Raw genomic sequence first — 17644 nt, 5'->3', positions numbered from 1 at the left:
ACTCTCTCATCTGCCACTGCTTCCTGAACCCACGCCCCAAACACACTCACTCATCCGGCAATGCTTGATAAACCGCCCCCCACACACACACTCACTCATCTGGCAGCACTTCCTGAACCCCCCACACCCCTCTTCTTCCAAGCTGAACCCCCCCCAACACATCCCCCCCACACACTCTCTCTCTCTCTCCCCCTCCTCCAGCACACCAATTGCTTGTGTGCAGTGGTGGCAATCTCAGACACCAGAGAGAGAGGGGGGGCCTGACACCAGAGAGAGAGAGGGATGGAGGTATCTCTGTCACACACACACTCTTCTCTCTCACAGACAATGTCTTTCTGTCTCTCACTCTCACACGCTCTATGTCTCACAGTGTATCACATTCACTCTCTATGTGTCACACAGTCACTTACACACTCGCTTGGTCTCATACACTCAGTCTCATAGAGAATCTGTGTCTCACACACACTCTCTCTCTCTCGCACACTGTATCTGTGTGAAACACACTCTCTCTCACACTGTGTCTCACATACGCACTTGCACACACTCTCTCACAGACACACTCACACTCACTCTCTCTCTCACACACACACACACTTTCACTCTCACATACACTCTCCCAAACATACACTCTGAGGAAAACCTTGCTAGCGCCCGTTTCGTTTGTGTCAGCAGGGCCGTGCCAACACGGTAAGCGCCGCAGGGGGGCGCCTGCCTTCAAGGGCGCCGCGCCGTTGAGTTGTATTTAAAAAAAACCTTCCTCCTCCGCGCTTTAAATTTACCTCGCTCCGCCTCCAACGTCTGCACAGCATCAGTGAAAGCGCTGCCTGTCTGACGTCTCTCCACCAGCCTTCCCTTCACTCGTTTGTTCCCTCTGTGTCCCGCCCTCAAGGAAATGACGTCAGAAGAAGGCGGGACACAGAGGGAACAAACGAGTGAAGGGAAGGCTGGTGGAGAGACATCAGACAGGCAGCGCTTTCACTGACGCTGCGCAGACGTCGGAGGTGCAGAGAGGTAAATTTAAAGTGCCGGGGAATCGGGGATGGAGCGGAGGAGGCTCACGCTGAATGAAAAGTATGCTCAGAGCCTCCTCTGCAGGCCAAACCTGTGGCCATAAGCAGACACGGCTTTTCACTCGTTTAGCCCAGTAACTGTTGCTGGACACTTCAGTCCTTAGATCTTCGGCGTTTACAGCAATTAATGAAGGTGGTAAGGCTAAAGTCAGGATCGGGACTCAGGAGATCTCTCTCCACACACCTGCTCTCTAGCAAGGCATGTGACCTTTCCTCAGCACCACACTATAAATCTATTCTACATGTTTGCAATTAATAGCTTCAATGCCCTATTTGTCCAAACTTCTCACAAAATCAAAGCCTGTGGCCTGACCAAGTGTACATATAATAACACTATACTAAAAAGAAAGCAATAAAAGGTCAAACAAGTTCATAGGTGGTACTTTAATATAAGTTACTGAACTGCCATACTCCCATCATTGCTGCATTGGAAAACCTATAGGCCAAGGGTGGACAACCTTGGTCCTCAAGAAACGCAACCCAGCTGGGTTTTCAGGATTTCCTCAATGAATATGCATGAGATCTATTTGCATACAATGGAGGCAGTGCATGCAAATAGATCTCATGCATATTCATTGGGGAAATCCTAAAAAAAAAAAAAAAAACTATTGTGGCCCTTGAGGACCAAGGTTGCCCACCCCTGCTGTAGACAATTACAGCAGCAGTGTTATCAGCCATCATCGTTTCTATAGCTCTACAAGGTGTACGCAACACTTTCAGAAACCTTAAGAGACTGTCCCCACTCCTCTGAGCTTACAATCTACAAGGCTGAGTTAAAATGGCAAGGCCATAATAGGGATGATCTAAAGTAAGGTGTAATACAACTTGCATGTTACCTGAGGACCCAGAAATGTGAAGCTCAGCAACAGACCATGTGAGACCAGAAAAGGTTAGTTACATTCACACACAGTAGATATTTCTCTGCCCCCCCCCCCCCAAAGAGATTACAATCCAAAATGACTTGGCCAAGGTCACAAGGAACATCAAAAGAATTTGAATTCTGGCATCCCTGAAGGGAGAGGGTGTAAAGGCAGGCAGACATTAATAACATTTCTCCATCTATAAGAATCAGGCCCGGTATTGCCCATTCTTTCGTGGGTGCCACTAAAGTTTGCCTGAGAAGCACCCCTTGAAGGAGTTCAGCATCTCTCTACTTTTGACCAGTTCTGTACATGGGATGCTGCAATTCATGTCCAATAGGTTAAGATTTTCCACTAACACCACCTCAACCATTCATTCTTAGAATCTGGATTTAAATAACCAGATCTTCGTCCACACTAATTTAGACTGAAGTGCTAATGCCCCTTACTATGATGGCCCACAGTACTCTCTCTCACAGCTTCTGCATTTCAGAAGATTTATTTTTTAAACCTAAGAGCTCCTCTAACCTCTCTCCCTTTTCTACCATTTTTCTCTTTCCTGAGCAATTATAGTTCAGTATGTTCGTATCCCTTTTCAAGAGACTATGAGCCGCATCTGTACGACAGCAACAATATCTAGGTTTGCATCCGCCATACAGGCTGACAAATTTGGAATTTTACTGATTAAACCAAATGGTGTGGCGAGGACAGGTGTGCCATGTAAGACTCCACATTTTCAATACATTAAAACCCACACAAACACACAATATGAACTGCTCTTTCTATACTTATCTTCTACTTTACTTTGCATCCTCATTTATGTTAGTTTAGTTCATTGTCATATTTGATAGTTTATTTACAATCAAAATGTTTTAACACTGCCAAATAAGGTTTCAACAACCGATCTTGCTGTACTGATTCCCCAAGTATAAAATGACGGTGCATGAAATAACCTTAAGGTGATGTATGCCAGTCAGAGAAAAGCAAGCTTTTGGCTGAATTATAAGGTTTTGGACTATGTAATTATTGGCACAAAATTAATGGACCCAATACAAAGCAGCACCAAAGCTGTTTGAGTCTAACAAGCCTCATTTAGGCAGGGGGATACTTTCAGACAACTGTCCCCAAACACAGGAATAAAGAAAAATAACTCGGGGAGACCAACCAGGGGAAACAGCCTTTGTGTCTTATTTTTTTGTATTATCAATAAATTGTTTCCCCTGGTTGGGATTACATTGGTCTCCCCCAACTGTTTTTCTATGATACTTTCATCATGCCATATGATTAACCCCTCTGCATTTTTAAGTACACAGATGCCTTCTAATATCATGTAATAAGTCTTCAAGAAAATGTTTTGGGATCCATTTCTTAGAATAGAAAGCTTACCGTGATAACAGCCTTGCTAAGGCAGATAGATCCTCTGCAACCGTATTCAGTCTCATCTTCAGACTTGTAATAACTTAGAGTATTGTTCTTTAAGACCACCCATCGATCTTGCCATCCATGAATATAGTTGGTCCACTGCAAAGAGGAAGTAAAAAAAAAAATATATAAAAATAATTACATAAAGCATGACACTCAGGTGACATCCTCCAAGTAACTGCTCAAGCACTTATATTACTTGGTAATTAGCATCACTAAGTACACATTTTAAGATTATTCATCAAGTTGTGGAAATGTTTTTTCTCTAGCAATAAAAATGGTCAAAAATGCCTTTTACCTAAAAGGCAGAATTAGCTATACACAAGGTTTGAACACAAATACTGTTTGAAAAATCCAATCCCCCACTAATAAATCTCTTTAAATGCCATGATGCCAACAGAAAAAAAAAAATCCTTAGGATCCTACTGCAGTTATAACTGACTTTGGATTTTTCTGGACCTTGGCTGGCGGGGATTGGGGTCCCACGCCAGCAAAGGTAGGCGACGGCAGAGGAGGGTTGGCAGCGGGCGGGAGGGGGGTTCTGTTTCTGACGTTTTGCACGTTGTACGTGCAGGACGTCAGATTCACAGAAACAGAACGAAGCCTTCGCGGGAAGAAGAGGATCTCGGCTGGCGGGCAAAGGTAGGCGACGGCGGGGGAGGGTTGGCGGCGGGAGTGAGGGGGGTTGAGAGGGTCATCGGCAGGGGTTGTCAAAGTTGGCAGCAGCGGGTGGGGAGGGGTCGGCGGCGCGGGGGGGGGGGGCTAAAATGTGCCCCCTCACCTCGGGCTCTGGACCCCCCTCCCGCTCAAGTCTGGCTACGCCCCTGCCTGAAAGAAACCCAAATCATGGCAACACTCCATACTAGAAATCCCAGGGCAAGCAGTTGCTTCCTCATGTCTGTCTCAACAACAGACTATGGTCTTTTCCTCCAGGAATTTGTCCAAACCTTTTTTAAACCCAGATACGCTAACCACCGTTACCACATCCTCTGGCAAAGAGTTCTAGAGCTTAACTTTTCATTGAGTGAAAAAATATTTCCTCCTATTTTTTTTAAGTATTTCTGTGTAACTTCTCCGAGTGTTCCCTAGTCTTTGTACTTTAAAAAAAAAAAAAAAAAAATCAATTTACTTCTACTCGTTCTTCACCACTCAGGATTTTGTAGACCTCAATTATATCTCCCCTCAGACAATCTCTTTTCCAAGCTAAAGAGCCCTAACCACTTTAGCCTTTCCTCATAAGAGAGGAGTTCCATCCCCTTTTATCATTTTGGTCACTCTTCTTTTAACTTTTTCTAATTCCGCTATATTTTTGGAGATACAGCGACCAGAACTGAACGCAATTCTCAAGATGTGGACACACCATGGAGTGATAGAGACATTAAAGTATTTTTGGTCTTATTCACCATCTCTATCCTAATAATTCCTAGCATCCCATTTGCTTTTTGGCTGCCGCCACACGCTAAGAAGAAGAATTTAGCATATTATCTAAAATGACACCCAGATATTTTTCTTGAGCGCTGACCCCCAAGGTGGACCCTAGCATCAGGTAACTATGATTCGGATTATTATTTCTAACTAGTGAAAAAGGCCCGTTTCTGAAACGAATGAAATGGGCGCTAGGAAGGTGTTTCCTCAGAGTGTGTATGTCTGAAAGAGTGTGTATGAGAGAGAGTGAATACGCGAGTGTGTGTGTGTGACAGAGAGAGAGTGAGACTGGGTGTGTGTGTATGTGATAGAGAGAGTGTGTGTGTGTGATAATGAGAGTCTGTGGGGGGAGGGTCCCCCTCCCCTCCCCTCTCCTCACTCCCTCCCAGTTCCAGTGTGGTCCATCCAGTTCCAGGGTTGTTGTCACTCCCCACTTCCCCTCCCCCCCTCCATGGTCATCCCTACCTCCAGTTCCAGGTTTGGTCCCTCCCTACTTCCCAGTTCCTGGTCCCCCACTCCCTCCCTCCAGGTTCCAGCTCCTTCCCTCTGTGTTTGATGATCTTTCCTCCGTCCCTGTTTCTGGATCCCTTCCTCCGTCACAGTTGGAGTGTCCTCTCTCCTTCCCAGTTCCAGAGTTTTCCTTGACTTCTCTGCCTTTTCTTCTACATTGCCCTGCCATGCATCATTCCCTTTCTGTTCCCATCCATGGCCCTCCCCCTGAGTTCTGCGGTCGCCCTTGCCCCCGAGATCGCCGGTCACGGCCGCCCCCCCCCTGCCGCGTCTTACCCCCGTTATAAAGTGCTGCACGCAGCAGGCCAGGCCATCCATGGCCCTGCTCCTGAGATCGGCGGTCACCATTTCCAACCCTGGCGCACCAACCTGTTTCTTGGCCCACAGAAGCTCCGGTCTAGTGCTGCACGCAGTACGCCTCGCCAGCCCAGCAGTTCGCTTCCTTTCGGGTCGTCTTCCCTCCTTGTGTCCCGCCCTCTTGTGACGTAGGTTCCGGAAGGGCGGGACACAGGGAGGGAAGAAGACTCGAAGAGAAGCGATATGAGAGGCAGTGTTCGTTCTTTGGGGGATGTTTTCCGCAGGAAAGCGTGTTGTCCTCAGGTTCGTGCCGGGGGGGGGGGGGGTCCTGAAATTGGAGGTAGGGGTGAGTGTTGAAGTCGGTGGGAGGGCGGGAGGGGCATTGAAGTGGCAGCGTTGGAGGAAGAGTGTGACATCTGTGTGGGTGGGGGCGTGGTCGGGTGGTTCGAGCGATCCCTTCACTGTTATAGATCCGCCCTCGACGTCATAACGTTTGACGCGAGGGCGGGGCAGAGAGACACAGTTAGTGGGATGGCTTCACCACCATGAATCCACGAACCCTTCAGCCTGGGAGTGACGTCAGATGGCTTCAGAACGTTGTCTTCAGAACGTTGAGGGTGCGTTTTATTATATTAGATGTGCATCCCCTTGCGTTTGTCCACATTAAATTTCATCTGCCATCTGGATGCCCAGTCTTCCAATTTCCTAAGCTCTTCCTGCAATATTTCACAGTTCGCACGTGTTTTAACAACCTTGAAGTGTTTTGTATCATCTGCAAATTTGATCACCTCACTCGTCGTTCCGATTTCCATATTATTTATAAATACGTTAAATAGTACTGGTCCCAGAACAGATCCCTACGGCGCTCCACTGCTCACTCTCCTCCATTGAGAGAAATGACCATTTAACCCTATCCCCTGTTTTCTGTCCAATAACCAATTCCTACTCCACACCAGAAACTTGCCTCCTACCCCATAACTCTTTAATTTTCTCAAGAGTCTCTCATGAGGAACTTTATCAAAAGCTTTCTGAAAATCTAGATTCACTACATCAACCAGCTAACCTCTATCCACATATTTATTCACACCTTCAATGAAATGAAACAAATTGGTGGGTTAAGACTTACCTTGGCTGAACCCATGCTGACTCTGTCCTATTAACCATGATTGTTTGTCTACGTGTTATTTAATTTATTCTTAGTAATAGTTTCCACTATTTTGCCTGGAACCGATGTCAGGCTTACTGATCTATAATTTCCCAACCACCCCTAGAACCCTTTAAAAAATCAGTGTCACATTAGCCACCCTGCAATCTTCAGGTACTACGGACGATTTTAACGACAGGCTACAGCAGATCAGCACTTTCATGCTCGAGTTCTTTGAGTACCCTTGGATGTATGCCATCCGGTCCAGGTGATTTACTACTCTTTAATTTGTCAATTTGGCTCAGTACATCTTCCAGTTCCTCCGCATCATCATCCTTGAAAACCATTTCCAGAACAGGCAGATCTCTTACATCTTTTTTTTGTAAAGATAGAAGCAAGTAATTCATTCAGTTTCATCGCTTTGGCCTTGTTATCCCTGAGCGCCCCAATTGCTCCTTCGTGATCTAACAGTCCCACGGATTCCCTTGCAGGCTTTCTGCTTCTAATGTACCTGAAAAAGTTGTTATTGTGACTTTTAGCTTCTGCAGCAAGTTTTCCTTCATATTCTCTTTTAGCCTTCTTTATTAAGGCTTTGCATCTGACTTGCCAGTGCTTATGTTGCTTTTTATTTTCTTCATTTGGATCCTTTTCCCATTCTTTGAAGGCCAGTCTTTTGGCTGTAATGGCCTCTTTTACTTCACCTTTTACCATTCTGGCTGACATTTTCTCTTCTTTCAACCTTTGCAAATAAGTGAAATGCATCTGGACTAGGCTTCCAAGATGGTATCTTTGAATAACATCCATGCCTGATTTAGTGTCCTAACCTTTGCAGCCGATCCTTTTAGTTTCTTTTTAACCATTTTCCTCATTTTATTATAGTCGCCCTTTGAAATGCAGCTACAGTAGATTTCCTTTACGGGTTCATCCTAGATAGTAGCTCAAACGATCATATTATGATCACCGTTTCCCAGGGAACCCAACATTGCACTATGCCCTGCATGCTACCAAGTACCAACTGGCAGGAAAGCTTTGGTGGGGGGCAGATCCTGTGTGACTCCGACCACCACCCCCTGTTCTGACACCTATGACTCTACTCAACCACTAATGGCCACCTCACCCCTCCCATCGAAACCCTTCTTAATTTGCTAGAAGAGCCAAGCCTTCAACCTGTTTCAAAAGGTTAAAGTAATTCTGTTCCAACTTTCAGAAGACTGTTCCACATTTGTTAACTGCAGTACATAGTCCATGCCTATAGCATACCCATTTCCTGCCCCATAGTAGGTTATGCAGTTAGCACTTCAATCTGCCATATGGAAACACTATGGTTGTACACTTATTACAAGCTAATTCACATGCTAACTATGCAATAATTGTACACAAACATATTGAGAACACCCTCAACAGTTGACATACAAGCTTCATTAAGTAGTCAAATTATCATGTTTAAGTGAACAAAAACTTTACTGCACTTTAGTAAAAAGGCTCCTTGTCAAACCAAAACCACTAAAATTTACTCCTGTGGTCCTTGAAATCTTGAAAAATCAATCCTCAAAGTAAAACTAAGACTTTTATACATTGCAAGCACTGACTTTAGTTTTGAAGTAACTATCTAACCCTCCTGACATTTGGGGCACTAAACGAAAAGCAGTGCAGTTAGCCAGGAAATGCATGCTGAGTTGCATATGGAACTAATTCAGATATAGCCAACTGCACTGTTCCACACCTTTTTAAAAAATCCAGATTAGAACTGAATCTTAACTTTACACTCCCAGAGATCACTATCTTCCAGTTAAGAATTCCAGTTCCACATGTAAAGCTGACCTGAAAGTTTATTTATTTCACAGCCTTTTGGCCTGGACTGGACTGATCAGGCTAATTGTCGTGAGAGATACTGAGAGTAGTCAGACTCTTTTTCCTGCTGTTTCTTTTGCCCGTTTAACCTTTTATAACTACATTGTACACTGCTCTGTTTTTATGTGAAGGGCAATAGAGAAAGATAATAATAACCAAGCAAACTTTTGCTAAGGTTTGCATTTATATTTTGATACCATTAAACAAGATTATTCAGAGATGACGTAGTACAAAATCCTCCCACACCACATAAGACCCTATTTTACATATGATTTAGTAAAGAAGGAACTTGCGTAATCCAGAAGGTCCTGAATCTCTCTATGACCAACTTTCGTTAGACTGAATTAAAATTAATACACTCTTAAAACAGTCTTCCTAAGGGTCTATGCAATGTGCAAGATTTGATGCCGTGAAGGGGCATTTTTCATATGACCAAGTCGGACTTTTTTTTTTGTTTTGTTACATTTGTACCCCGCGCTTTCCCACTCATGGCAGGCTCAATGCGGCTTATATGGGGCAATGGAGGGTTAAGTGACTTGCCCAGAGTCACAAGGAGCTGCCTGTGCCTGAAGTGGGAATCGAACTCAGTTCCTCAGTTCCCCAGGACCAAAGTCCACCACCCTAACCACTAGGCCACTCCTCCACTTTGGACGTTTTGTGCTAAACATCACAAATCCGAATAGCAAATGTAACCATTTTTGAAATAGCAAAACACCTTTTTTTTATTTTTCGAAAATACCGTTTGTACCAAGGTTTTGTGTTCTGTGCGTTTATCTTTTTGGGCCATTTTTGTCAAAAAGTGAAAATCAAACCATTGGGGTGTAAGAGCAGCCAGCATTTTTAGCAGACTGGTCAACCAAACATCCCAGGACAGCAATGGGGTGCTGCTGTGAATTTCACCTAAAAGCTCCCAGGTACACATCTCACCTTTGCTCCCTTATCTTGTCTGCTTTCCCTCCAATGCCCACCCAAAACCCACTACCCCCAAATGTATACCACGACAATAGCCTTTATGGGTGAAGAGGGCACCTATATGTGGGTACAATGGGTTTCTGGCGAGTTACCACCACAAGTGTAACAGGTAGGGGGAGTTATGGGCCTCAGTCCACCTGTCTATAGTGCACTGCACCCGCCACTACACTACTCCAGGGACCTGCATACTGCTCTAATGAACCTGGCTATAACATCTGAGGCTACCATAGAGGCTGGTGAATGCTATATTTATTCACATTTTGTGGGGTGGGAAGGTCATCCCTGAATCCCTCCAGTAGTCATCTGGTCATTTAGGGCACCTTTTTGTGTCTTGTTAGAAAAACAGGTCTAGAGCAAAACAGTTTTTGCCCTAAACATTTTGGTTTTATTCCATTATGGCTGTAAGACATTCAAGCATTAGGCCCACCCTAATCCCACCTTTGAAACACCCCTGACATGCTTCCTTGGGATTTGGACACACTGCAGACGAAATGTATAGACAGACATCTGCAAAACAGGTTTAAAAAATACCGATTTGGACATTTTGAGAAGAAATCCGTCCAAATGGTGCTTTATGACATTTTTGGGATGTTTTCCTCTTTCGAAAATGAGCCCCACAGACTATTTAAAATAATATCTTAAAAACCAATTAGATAAAATACAAAAAATAATTTAATTGACAAGGACTAAATTAATTCATAAAACATGGCCTGCTGGATCTGTCCGATGGTCCATAATGCCTAGCATCCTGACAGCAACCAATTTTGATCACTTAGAACACTGGTCTTCATTAATTTTTAAGCTGGGGCCACTTCTGATTCTAATGAGCTGAAGGATAGCCACACCACTGCTCACCAGTGCTCACCACTGCTCACATTCATTCTCACCAGCCCACCTTCCAAATTCATTAGAGGTATCCTCAAGGTTGTGAGCATTTCAAAATGCCTTCTCAAAGCACGTGGTTCTTCCTCCATTGTCTTTCTACCCAGGCTCAGGAAAAATGGGGAAAGTGAAGAGTAGCGGGGGGGGGGGGGGGGGGGGGGGGGGGGGGGGTGTGAACAAAGACAAAGAAGCCACCCCCGAGGTCTCCATGAGCTGCCACTAGCTCCCAGGACTTGCATTGAAGAACATTGACCTAGAAGAACTCAAGCAGATGCATTCCTTCTTCCTCACGCTTACCAAGTTAGAATTGCTACCTCTTCTGTTAAATGACTCCTCCTCCAAAAACTATTAACCACAACTCTATCTACTTTCCTTTGACAAAATCTTCCTACAACATATTCCACTGCCTATGAGAGACTGGAAAAATAAATTTGTTCTGCACCTGCATGGCATGCCCATTAGAACCAGCAGTATTTGAGGGGTAACTTGTTCCATATGATTCAAGTTTTGTAAATCTTTATCGTATCTTCTCTCACATTTATCCCCTGCCAAGATGCTGAACTGCCCTAACTGGTTGAGACTTTTCTCTTAAGGCAGCCATTTTATTCCTGTGTCATTTGTTGCCCTTCTCTAAACACATTTTCAAGGACCCATGCAAAGGCACATTTTCTATCTTTTTTTTTCCTTTTTCAAATAATTCCTAACATGAAATTAAAGGTACCTAATAATTTACTTTTCCATGAGTTCTGCTAGACTGGTCCACTACAAATAGCATCCTCCTTCCTCCTGCCGAAGAATACAAAGATTATCTCTCTGTATTGGCTAGTGCAGCAAGGAAGGGTAAAAGCAAGTTTCTGGCAGAGGAGAATTTTCTTCCTTTTCCTATGTATTCTCCTCCATTCTTCTTCTCCCATTCCACCCCCAACTAGTGGTAGCCCCAACCTGGCATATCAAGTCATTTCTACCTTGGAGCCCCAGCTTTCCCAAGCTGAGTTCCTGGATTGGACTAACAAGATTCAATGACATAAAATTATCAGGAAGCAAAATTTCACATTCCTCAGTGTCCTTGCCAGACAATCCAGATGACAGTGCATATAAGAACTTTGCCCCTACAGCGGGTGAGAAGATTCAAGGTTGCTCTAAAGACTGCCTGTCCAGGATGCTAATGCCTTAAAAAGAAACGCAAGGACAGACACGTGTCTGCCATACATATCTACTCTGGCAAGAGAAATTCACACTTACTGCATTGGCCTACGCTCTCAATGAATGTGCTCTTAGGGGTCCTTTTATTAAGCAGTGGTAGGGCTAACATGCAGATAGCATGTGCCAAATCAGTACTACTGCAGGGGTAGCACAGGCGCCCTGCGATAGTTTCAAAGATGGCGCACATTGTTTCCCAAGGTAGAAAATATTTTTCTATTTTCTATCATGGGATGCGTTCCCGGCGGTAAATGGCAGCTCGGACACATTATTTATTTATTTATTGCATTTGTATCCCACCTCTTTGCAGGCTCATTTGTGGCTTACAATACATCATGAATAGTGGAAATAAGAAGAGAATAGACATTTGGTATTATAGAAGGTTTTTGGGTTACATGATAATGTTAGCACATGATAATAATATAACAAGAAAACATTATGAGACAATTCTGGGTACATGTGGGGGAGTTCACATGTGTTGATCTTTGTGGTATGTCTTGTTAAAGAGATGGGTCTTCAGTAGTTTGCGGAAGTTGGTTAGTTCATAGATCGTTTTTAGGTTGCACATCTTGAAGAAAGCTTATAATAGAGCAAAATATAATGAGAGATTGGCTTTTGAGAAACTCTGGAAAAACACATGACAATCAAAGAACTTTGACCTTTGTTAGAAAATATACAAATGCAAGCCCAAGAATCTCTGCTATAATAAGAAATCAATGGCATATATTACAATCAAATGATATGTTTAAAGATACGTTATGTATTTCATACACACGGGGAAAAAATTTAAAGGAAATTTTAAGTCCATCAAATCTTAAATCTGTGCCTATGAAGAAAACTAATATTCCAGTTGGTCACTTTAAGTGTGGTAAATGTAAAAATTGTGACATAACCTTGCAGTTAAAATCTTTTGTCAACCCATATGACCTTAAAAAGTATCAGCTAAAGCATTTTAGTAATTGTGATACTACTTATGCAGTGTATGTAATTCTCTGCCCATGTGAAAAGCTATATGTGGGGAAAACAATACGTAGTTTTAGAATAAGATTAAATGAACATTGGAGTAATATAAAAAGGGAGCTGATGGAAGCACCATTAGTTAGTCATTGCAATAAGTTTGGACATACTTTTGATAATTTTAAATGCTTTATAATTGATGTGGTGAAATCAAACATCAGAGGAGGAGATAGGGGTAGGCAACTGTTACAACAAGAGCAAAAATGGATTTATCGCTTGAACTCATTGGAACCAGTAGGTTTAAACAATCTGAGTGGTGTGCATTTTACTGTTAAGTACGATCATTGGAAGAATGTAGAGACATTGCTCTGTTTAGTTGAATTGGGTAATGATCTAGCAATGCAGTGGATTAGAGCTATTGATTGATGATGAAGATATCATGTTACTATTGATTGGCAATTTTCAATAATGCAGTGATTTGATTAGTTAAGAAAGGTGATCTTCTCATTGGAGAAGGGATAATTGATGTGGTGAAATTAAACATCAGAGGAGGAGATAGGTAGGGTAGGCAACTCTTACAATAAGAGTAAGAATGGATTTATCGCCTGAACTAATTGGAACCAGCATTGGAACCAGCAGGTTTAAACAACTTGAGTGGTGTGCATTCTATAGCTAACAATGTTAATTAAAAGAATGTTGAGACATGGCTCTGTTTAGTTGAATTGGGTAACGATCTAGGAATGCAGTAGATTAGAGCTATTGATTGACTGTGTTATGTTTACCAATCACTGATTGGTAACTTTAAATAATGCAGTGAATTGATTGGTTAAGAAAGGTGATCTCATTGGAGGATGGATAATTGGTAGCGAGTTTTAAGCAGAAAAGTTAGGTTGAAAAAATACACACCAATCTGTTCAACAGCTAGGAACGCTGTATGGAAGAATTGAGATTTGATAAGATGCAATGTGAGTATATTGTAAAAAGAATGTAAATATTCTTATGTTTACTGAAGTAGTAAAGTGTTAGTTAAGCTAATGATTTGATAAGTAAGGATTTAACATTGGTCAATGCTTGACGTTTTATAATACTTATTTGTTGCATTTGTACCCCACATTTTCCCACCTATTTGCAGGCTCAATGTGGCTTACATAGTACCATCAGAGGCGTTTGCCCAGTCGGTTGATAACATAGTAACATAGTAGATGACGGCAGAAAAAGACCTGCACAGTCCATCTAGCCTGCCCAAGATAAACTCATATGTGTATACCTTACTTTGATTTGTACCTATCTTTTCCAGGGCACAGACCGTATAAGTCTGTCCAGCAGTATAACAAATACATAGTTGTATAGGTATTATAGTGATCGAATGAGGTATAAGTGGAGGGTCGGAAGGGGTGAAGATTGTGTGTTGTCCTGTTTGATCATAGATATGCTGTGTTGGTAGGTGAAGAGGGTTACATGGAGTCGTTGGGGTAGGCCTTTTTGAAGAGGTTGGTTTTTAGTGATTTCCTGAAGTTCAGGTGGTCGTGGATTGTTTTCACAGCTTTTGGGAGGCCATTCCATAGTTGTGCGCTTATGTAGGAGAAGCCGGATACGCAAGTTGTTTTGTATTTCAGTCCTTTGCAATTTGGGTAGTGTAGGTTTAGGTAGGATCTTGATGATCTGACTTTGTTTCTTATTGGTAAGTCTATAAGGTCTGTCATGTATCCTGGGACTATGCCGTATAAGATTTTGTGGACTAAGGTGCAGATTTTAAAGATGATCCGTTCTTTCATTGGGAGCCAATGCAACTTTTCTCTGAGGGGTTGAGCACTTTTGAAGCGTGTTTTGCTGAATATCAGCCTGGCTGCTGTATTTTGGGCAGTCTGAAGTTTTTTAATGAGTTGTTCTTTGCAACCCGCATAGATTCCGTTGCAATGGTCTGCATGGCTTAGGACCATTGATTGTATTAGGTATCGAAAAGTCGTTCTTGGGAAGAAAGGTTTTAATCGTTTGAGCTTCCACATTGAATAGAACATTTTCTTTGTTACAGAGTTTACTTGATTCTCTAGGGTAAGGTTGCAGTCGAGTGTGACGCAGATTATTTTCAAGCTGTCCGAGGTAGGAAGGGTATGTCCTGGAGTATTTATGGTTGTGGGTTTGTATTTGTTATATGGAGAGGAGAGGATGAGGCTGTATGTTTTTTCGGTGTTCAGTTTCAGTTGGAATGAGTTTGCCCAGGAGTCCATGATGTTCAGGCCATCATTGATTTTGTTGGTTATTTCTGTTAGATCATGTCTGAAGGGGATGTATATTATAACATCATCTGCGTAAATGAATGGGTTAAGGCCTCGGTTGCATAAGGACTGTACCAGTGGAATCATCATCATGTTGAAGAGTATTGGTAATAATGGTGATCCCTGAGGTACTCCGCAGACTGCTTTCCACGGTGGTGATATGTTTGAATTTGATTTTACTTGATAAGATCTGGTGGTTAGAAAACCTTTAATCCAGTTAAGAACATTTCCTCCAATCCCGAAGTGGCCTAGTATTCTTAGTAGTATGTGTGGTTTACCATGTCGAATGCGCTCGACATGTCAAACTGGAGGAGTATGCTTTTGCCTGTGGCAATCTCCTGTTTGAATTTGGCCAGGTGGGTGACTAGGAGGCGTATTTTCAAAGCACTTAGCCTTACAAAGTTCCATAGTAACCTATGGAACTTTGTAAGGCTAAGTGCTTTGAAAATACACTTCTAGGACAGTTTCGGTGCTATGGTGGGATCAGAATCCTGATTGTGAGTTATGTAGTATTGAGAACTTGTCCAGGTATTGCATAATCTGTTTAGTCACGAAGCTCTCCATCATTTTTAATACTAATGGGATAGACGCAACTGGGTGGTAGTTGGTGAGATCGTTTGTGCCTTTCTTGGCATCTTTTGGTATTGGTGAGAGTAGGATGGTGCCATGTTTCCTCAGGGAAGAGACCTTGTTGTAGCCTGAAATTTAGATGGGATGTAAGGTCTGTTATGAAGCGATCTGGGGTACACTTAATACATGCAAATTGGGGCATGTGTCCAATTTGCAGTGGGTCTTGGCGAACCTGTGAGTCGCTTGTGTAACTGATTCGGTATTGAGGAGGTTCAATGTTGTCCAAATGCGGTCAGCTGGGTATCCTTCTGTGGTTGGGTCCAGATCGTTGAGGAAGATTTCAATGTCGGTGTTATGGTGAGGAAGTGTGCTACGTAGTTTTTTAATTTTTTCGTTAAAGTAGTTAGCGAGTTTGTCTGCGGTTGGGATGTCTGTGTTGGATGCGGTGATAGGGGTGGTGTCTAGTAATTTACAATTTGGAATAGTTTCTTCATATCTTTGTAATCCGGTCCTAATTTGGTTTTGAAGTGGGATCTTTTGGTTTGTCTTGTTGCATATTTGTATTTCCTATGCATTTGTTTCCATGCATTACGTGTGTGTTCATCTTTTGTCTTTCTCCATGCTCGTTCAAGTTTTCTGGTCTGTGTTTTGAGTTTTTTTAGTTCGTCATTGAACCATGGTATAGTGGTCTGTCTTTTTGATGTTTTTGTTAAGGGTGCTATATTGTTTAATACACTGTTGCATCTGTCATCCCAGTGGTTGAGAAAGTATAGAATCAGTGCGTGTTGTCCATTTTTTTCATATATTTGTTGCCAGAAAATTTGTGGATCGATTTGCCCTCTTGTGGTGTAGGTAGTATGTTCTGGGGTGCAGTATGAGCCCTTTCTCCGCCAGTTTAAAGTTAGGTTCAGTTTATAATGGTCGGTCCAGGGTAATGCTGCCCATTTGATGTCTATTATTAATAGGTTGTTGTCTGTGGGCAGTTCTCTCTCCGCTCAGAGGACAAATCCCTCCTTTCAGTTCCCTTCTCCACCACTGCCAACTCCAGGCTCCGCTCATTCTGCCTTGCCTCACCCTATACGTGGAACAATCTTCCTCAACCCCTACGCCAAAACCCCTCCCTACCCATCTTCAAATCTCTGCTTAAAACTCACCTCTTCAATGCTGCTTTCGGCACCTAACCTTTCGGAAATATAGTAGCCTATCAGACTGACTCTACACTTGTCTTTAGATTGCACACCTGTCTTTTAGATTGTAAGCTCCTTGAGCAGGGACTGTCCTTCCATGTTAAATTGTATAGCGCTGCGTAACCCTAGTAGTGCTTTAGAAATGTTAAGTAGTAGTAGTAGTAGGTCCAGTGTGTGTCCCTCGATATGGGTAGTTTGCATGTGGGGCCAATTAAAATCCCAGGACTATAGGAAGTCTTTACTTCATCAGCGTTGGTGGAGTTGAGGTCTTCTAGGTGAAAGTTAATGTCGCCTAGTAGCAGTATGCTGTTGTTGTTTACACAGTTGTTTGATATGAAGTCCATGAAGATGGGCTGGCTTTCCTTCCAGTTGTCGGGTGGTCTGTAGAATAGTACACAATTCAGGTGATCGGTCAGGGAGTTGTTATGGATTCTAAATGAGGCAATTTCTAGTTGGGGTGTTATGGAGGCGGCAATGGTTTCGGTGAGGAATTGTTCTTGGTATATTAGTGCTATGCCTCCGCCTCTTTTTTCTGATCTAGTTCGGTGGGTGATTTTGTAACCTGGTGGGCATAGTTTGAGGATTATGGGGGTCGTTTTGATTGTGAATCCATGTTTCATTGATAAAGATGAGATTGAGGTTTTCTGAGGTGATCCAATCTGATATTGTTGTTGTTTTGTTGATTACGGACCTAGCATTGATGTAGCCTACCTGGATATTTTGGTATGCGACTTCTATGTTTGGTGTTGTATGGATTTTTGTTATTTGTCGTTCCTTGGGTGATGTGTGTTTGATGTGATCTTTCCTCCCATTTTGTTGGTGATGTCCATGTTTAAATGGTTTTCCTTTAGTGTGGTGAGAATCGGATTGATGGAGCGTGGAATGTTTGATCAGTCTTTGGTGATTTTGTAGGGTGGGTATGAAATAATGTTCTGTGAGTGGGATGGATAGTGCTAGGTGGATCAGTGCAAGGGAGTAGATTACCAGAAGTATTTTGATTGTGTTCATTTTGGTGTCAATT

At 42.8% G+C, this 17644-nt stretch overlaps 1 protein-coding gene across 1 annotated transcript in view; it reads right to left on the bottom strand.

The window, feature by feature from the left end:
• CERT1 (ceramide transporter 1) overlaps positions 1–17644 on the bottom strand; it is a 540904-nt gene that overhangs the window by 519057 nt on the left and 4203 nt on the right. Inside the window, 1 exon segment of the mRNA XM_030193269.1 lies at positions 3317–3451. Within this exon segment, the coding sequence (XP_030049129.1) occupies positions 3317–3451 (135 nt within the window).

The sequence above is a fragment of the Microcaecilia unicolor genome, chromosome 2 (genome assembly GCF_901765095.1).
Source record: "Microcaecilia unicolor chromosome 2, aMicUni1.1, whole genome shotgun sequence".
NCBI lineage: Eukaryota > Metazoa > Chordata > Amphibia > Gymnophiona > Siphonopidae > Microcaecilia > Microcaecilia unicolor.
Note: the sequence above shows the minus strand (reverse complement) of the source record. Positions and strands in the feature narration are given on the sequence as shown.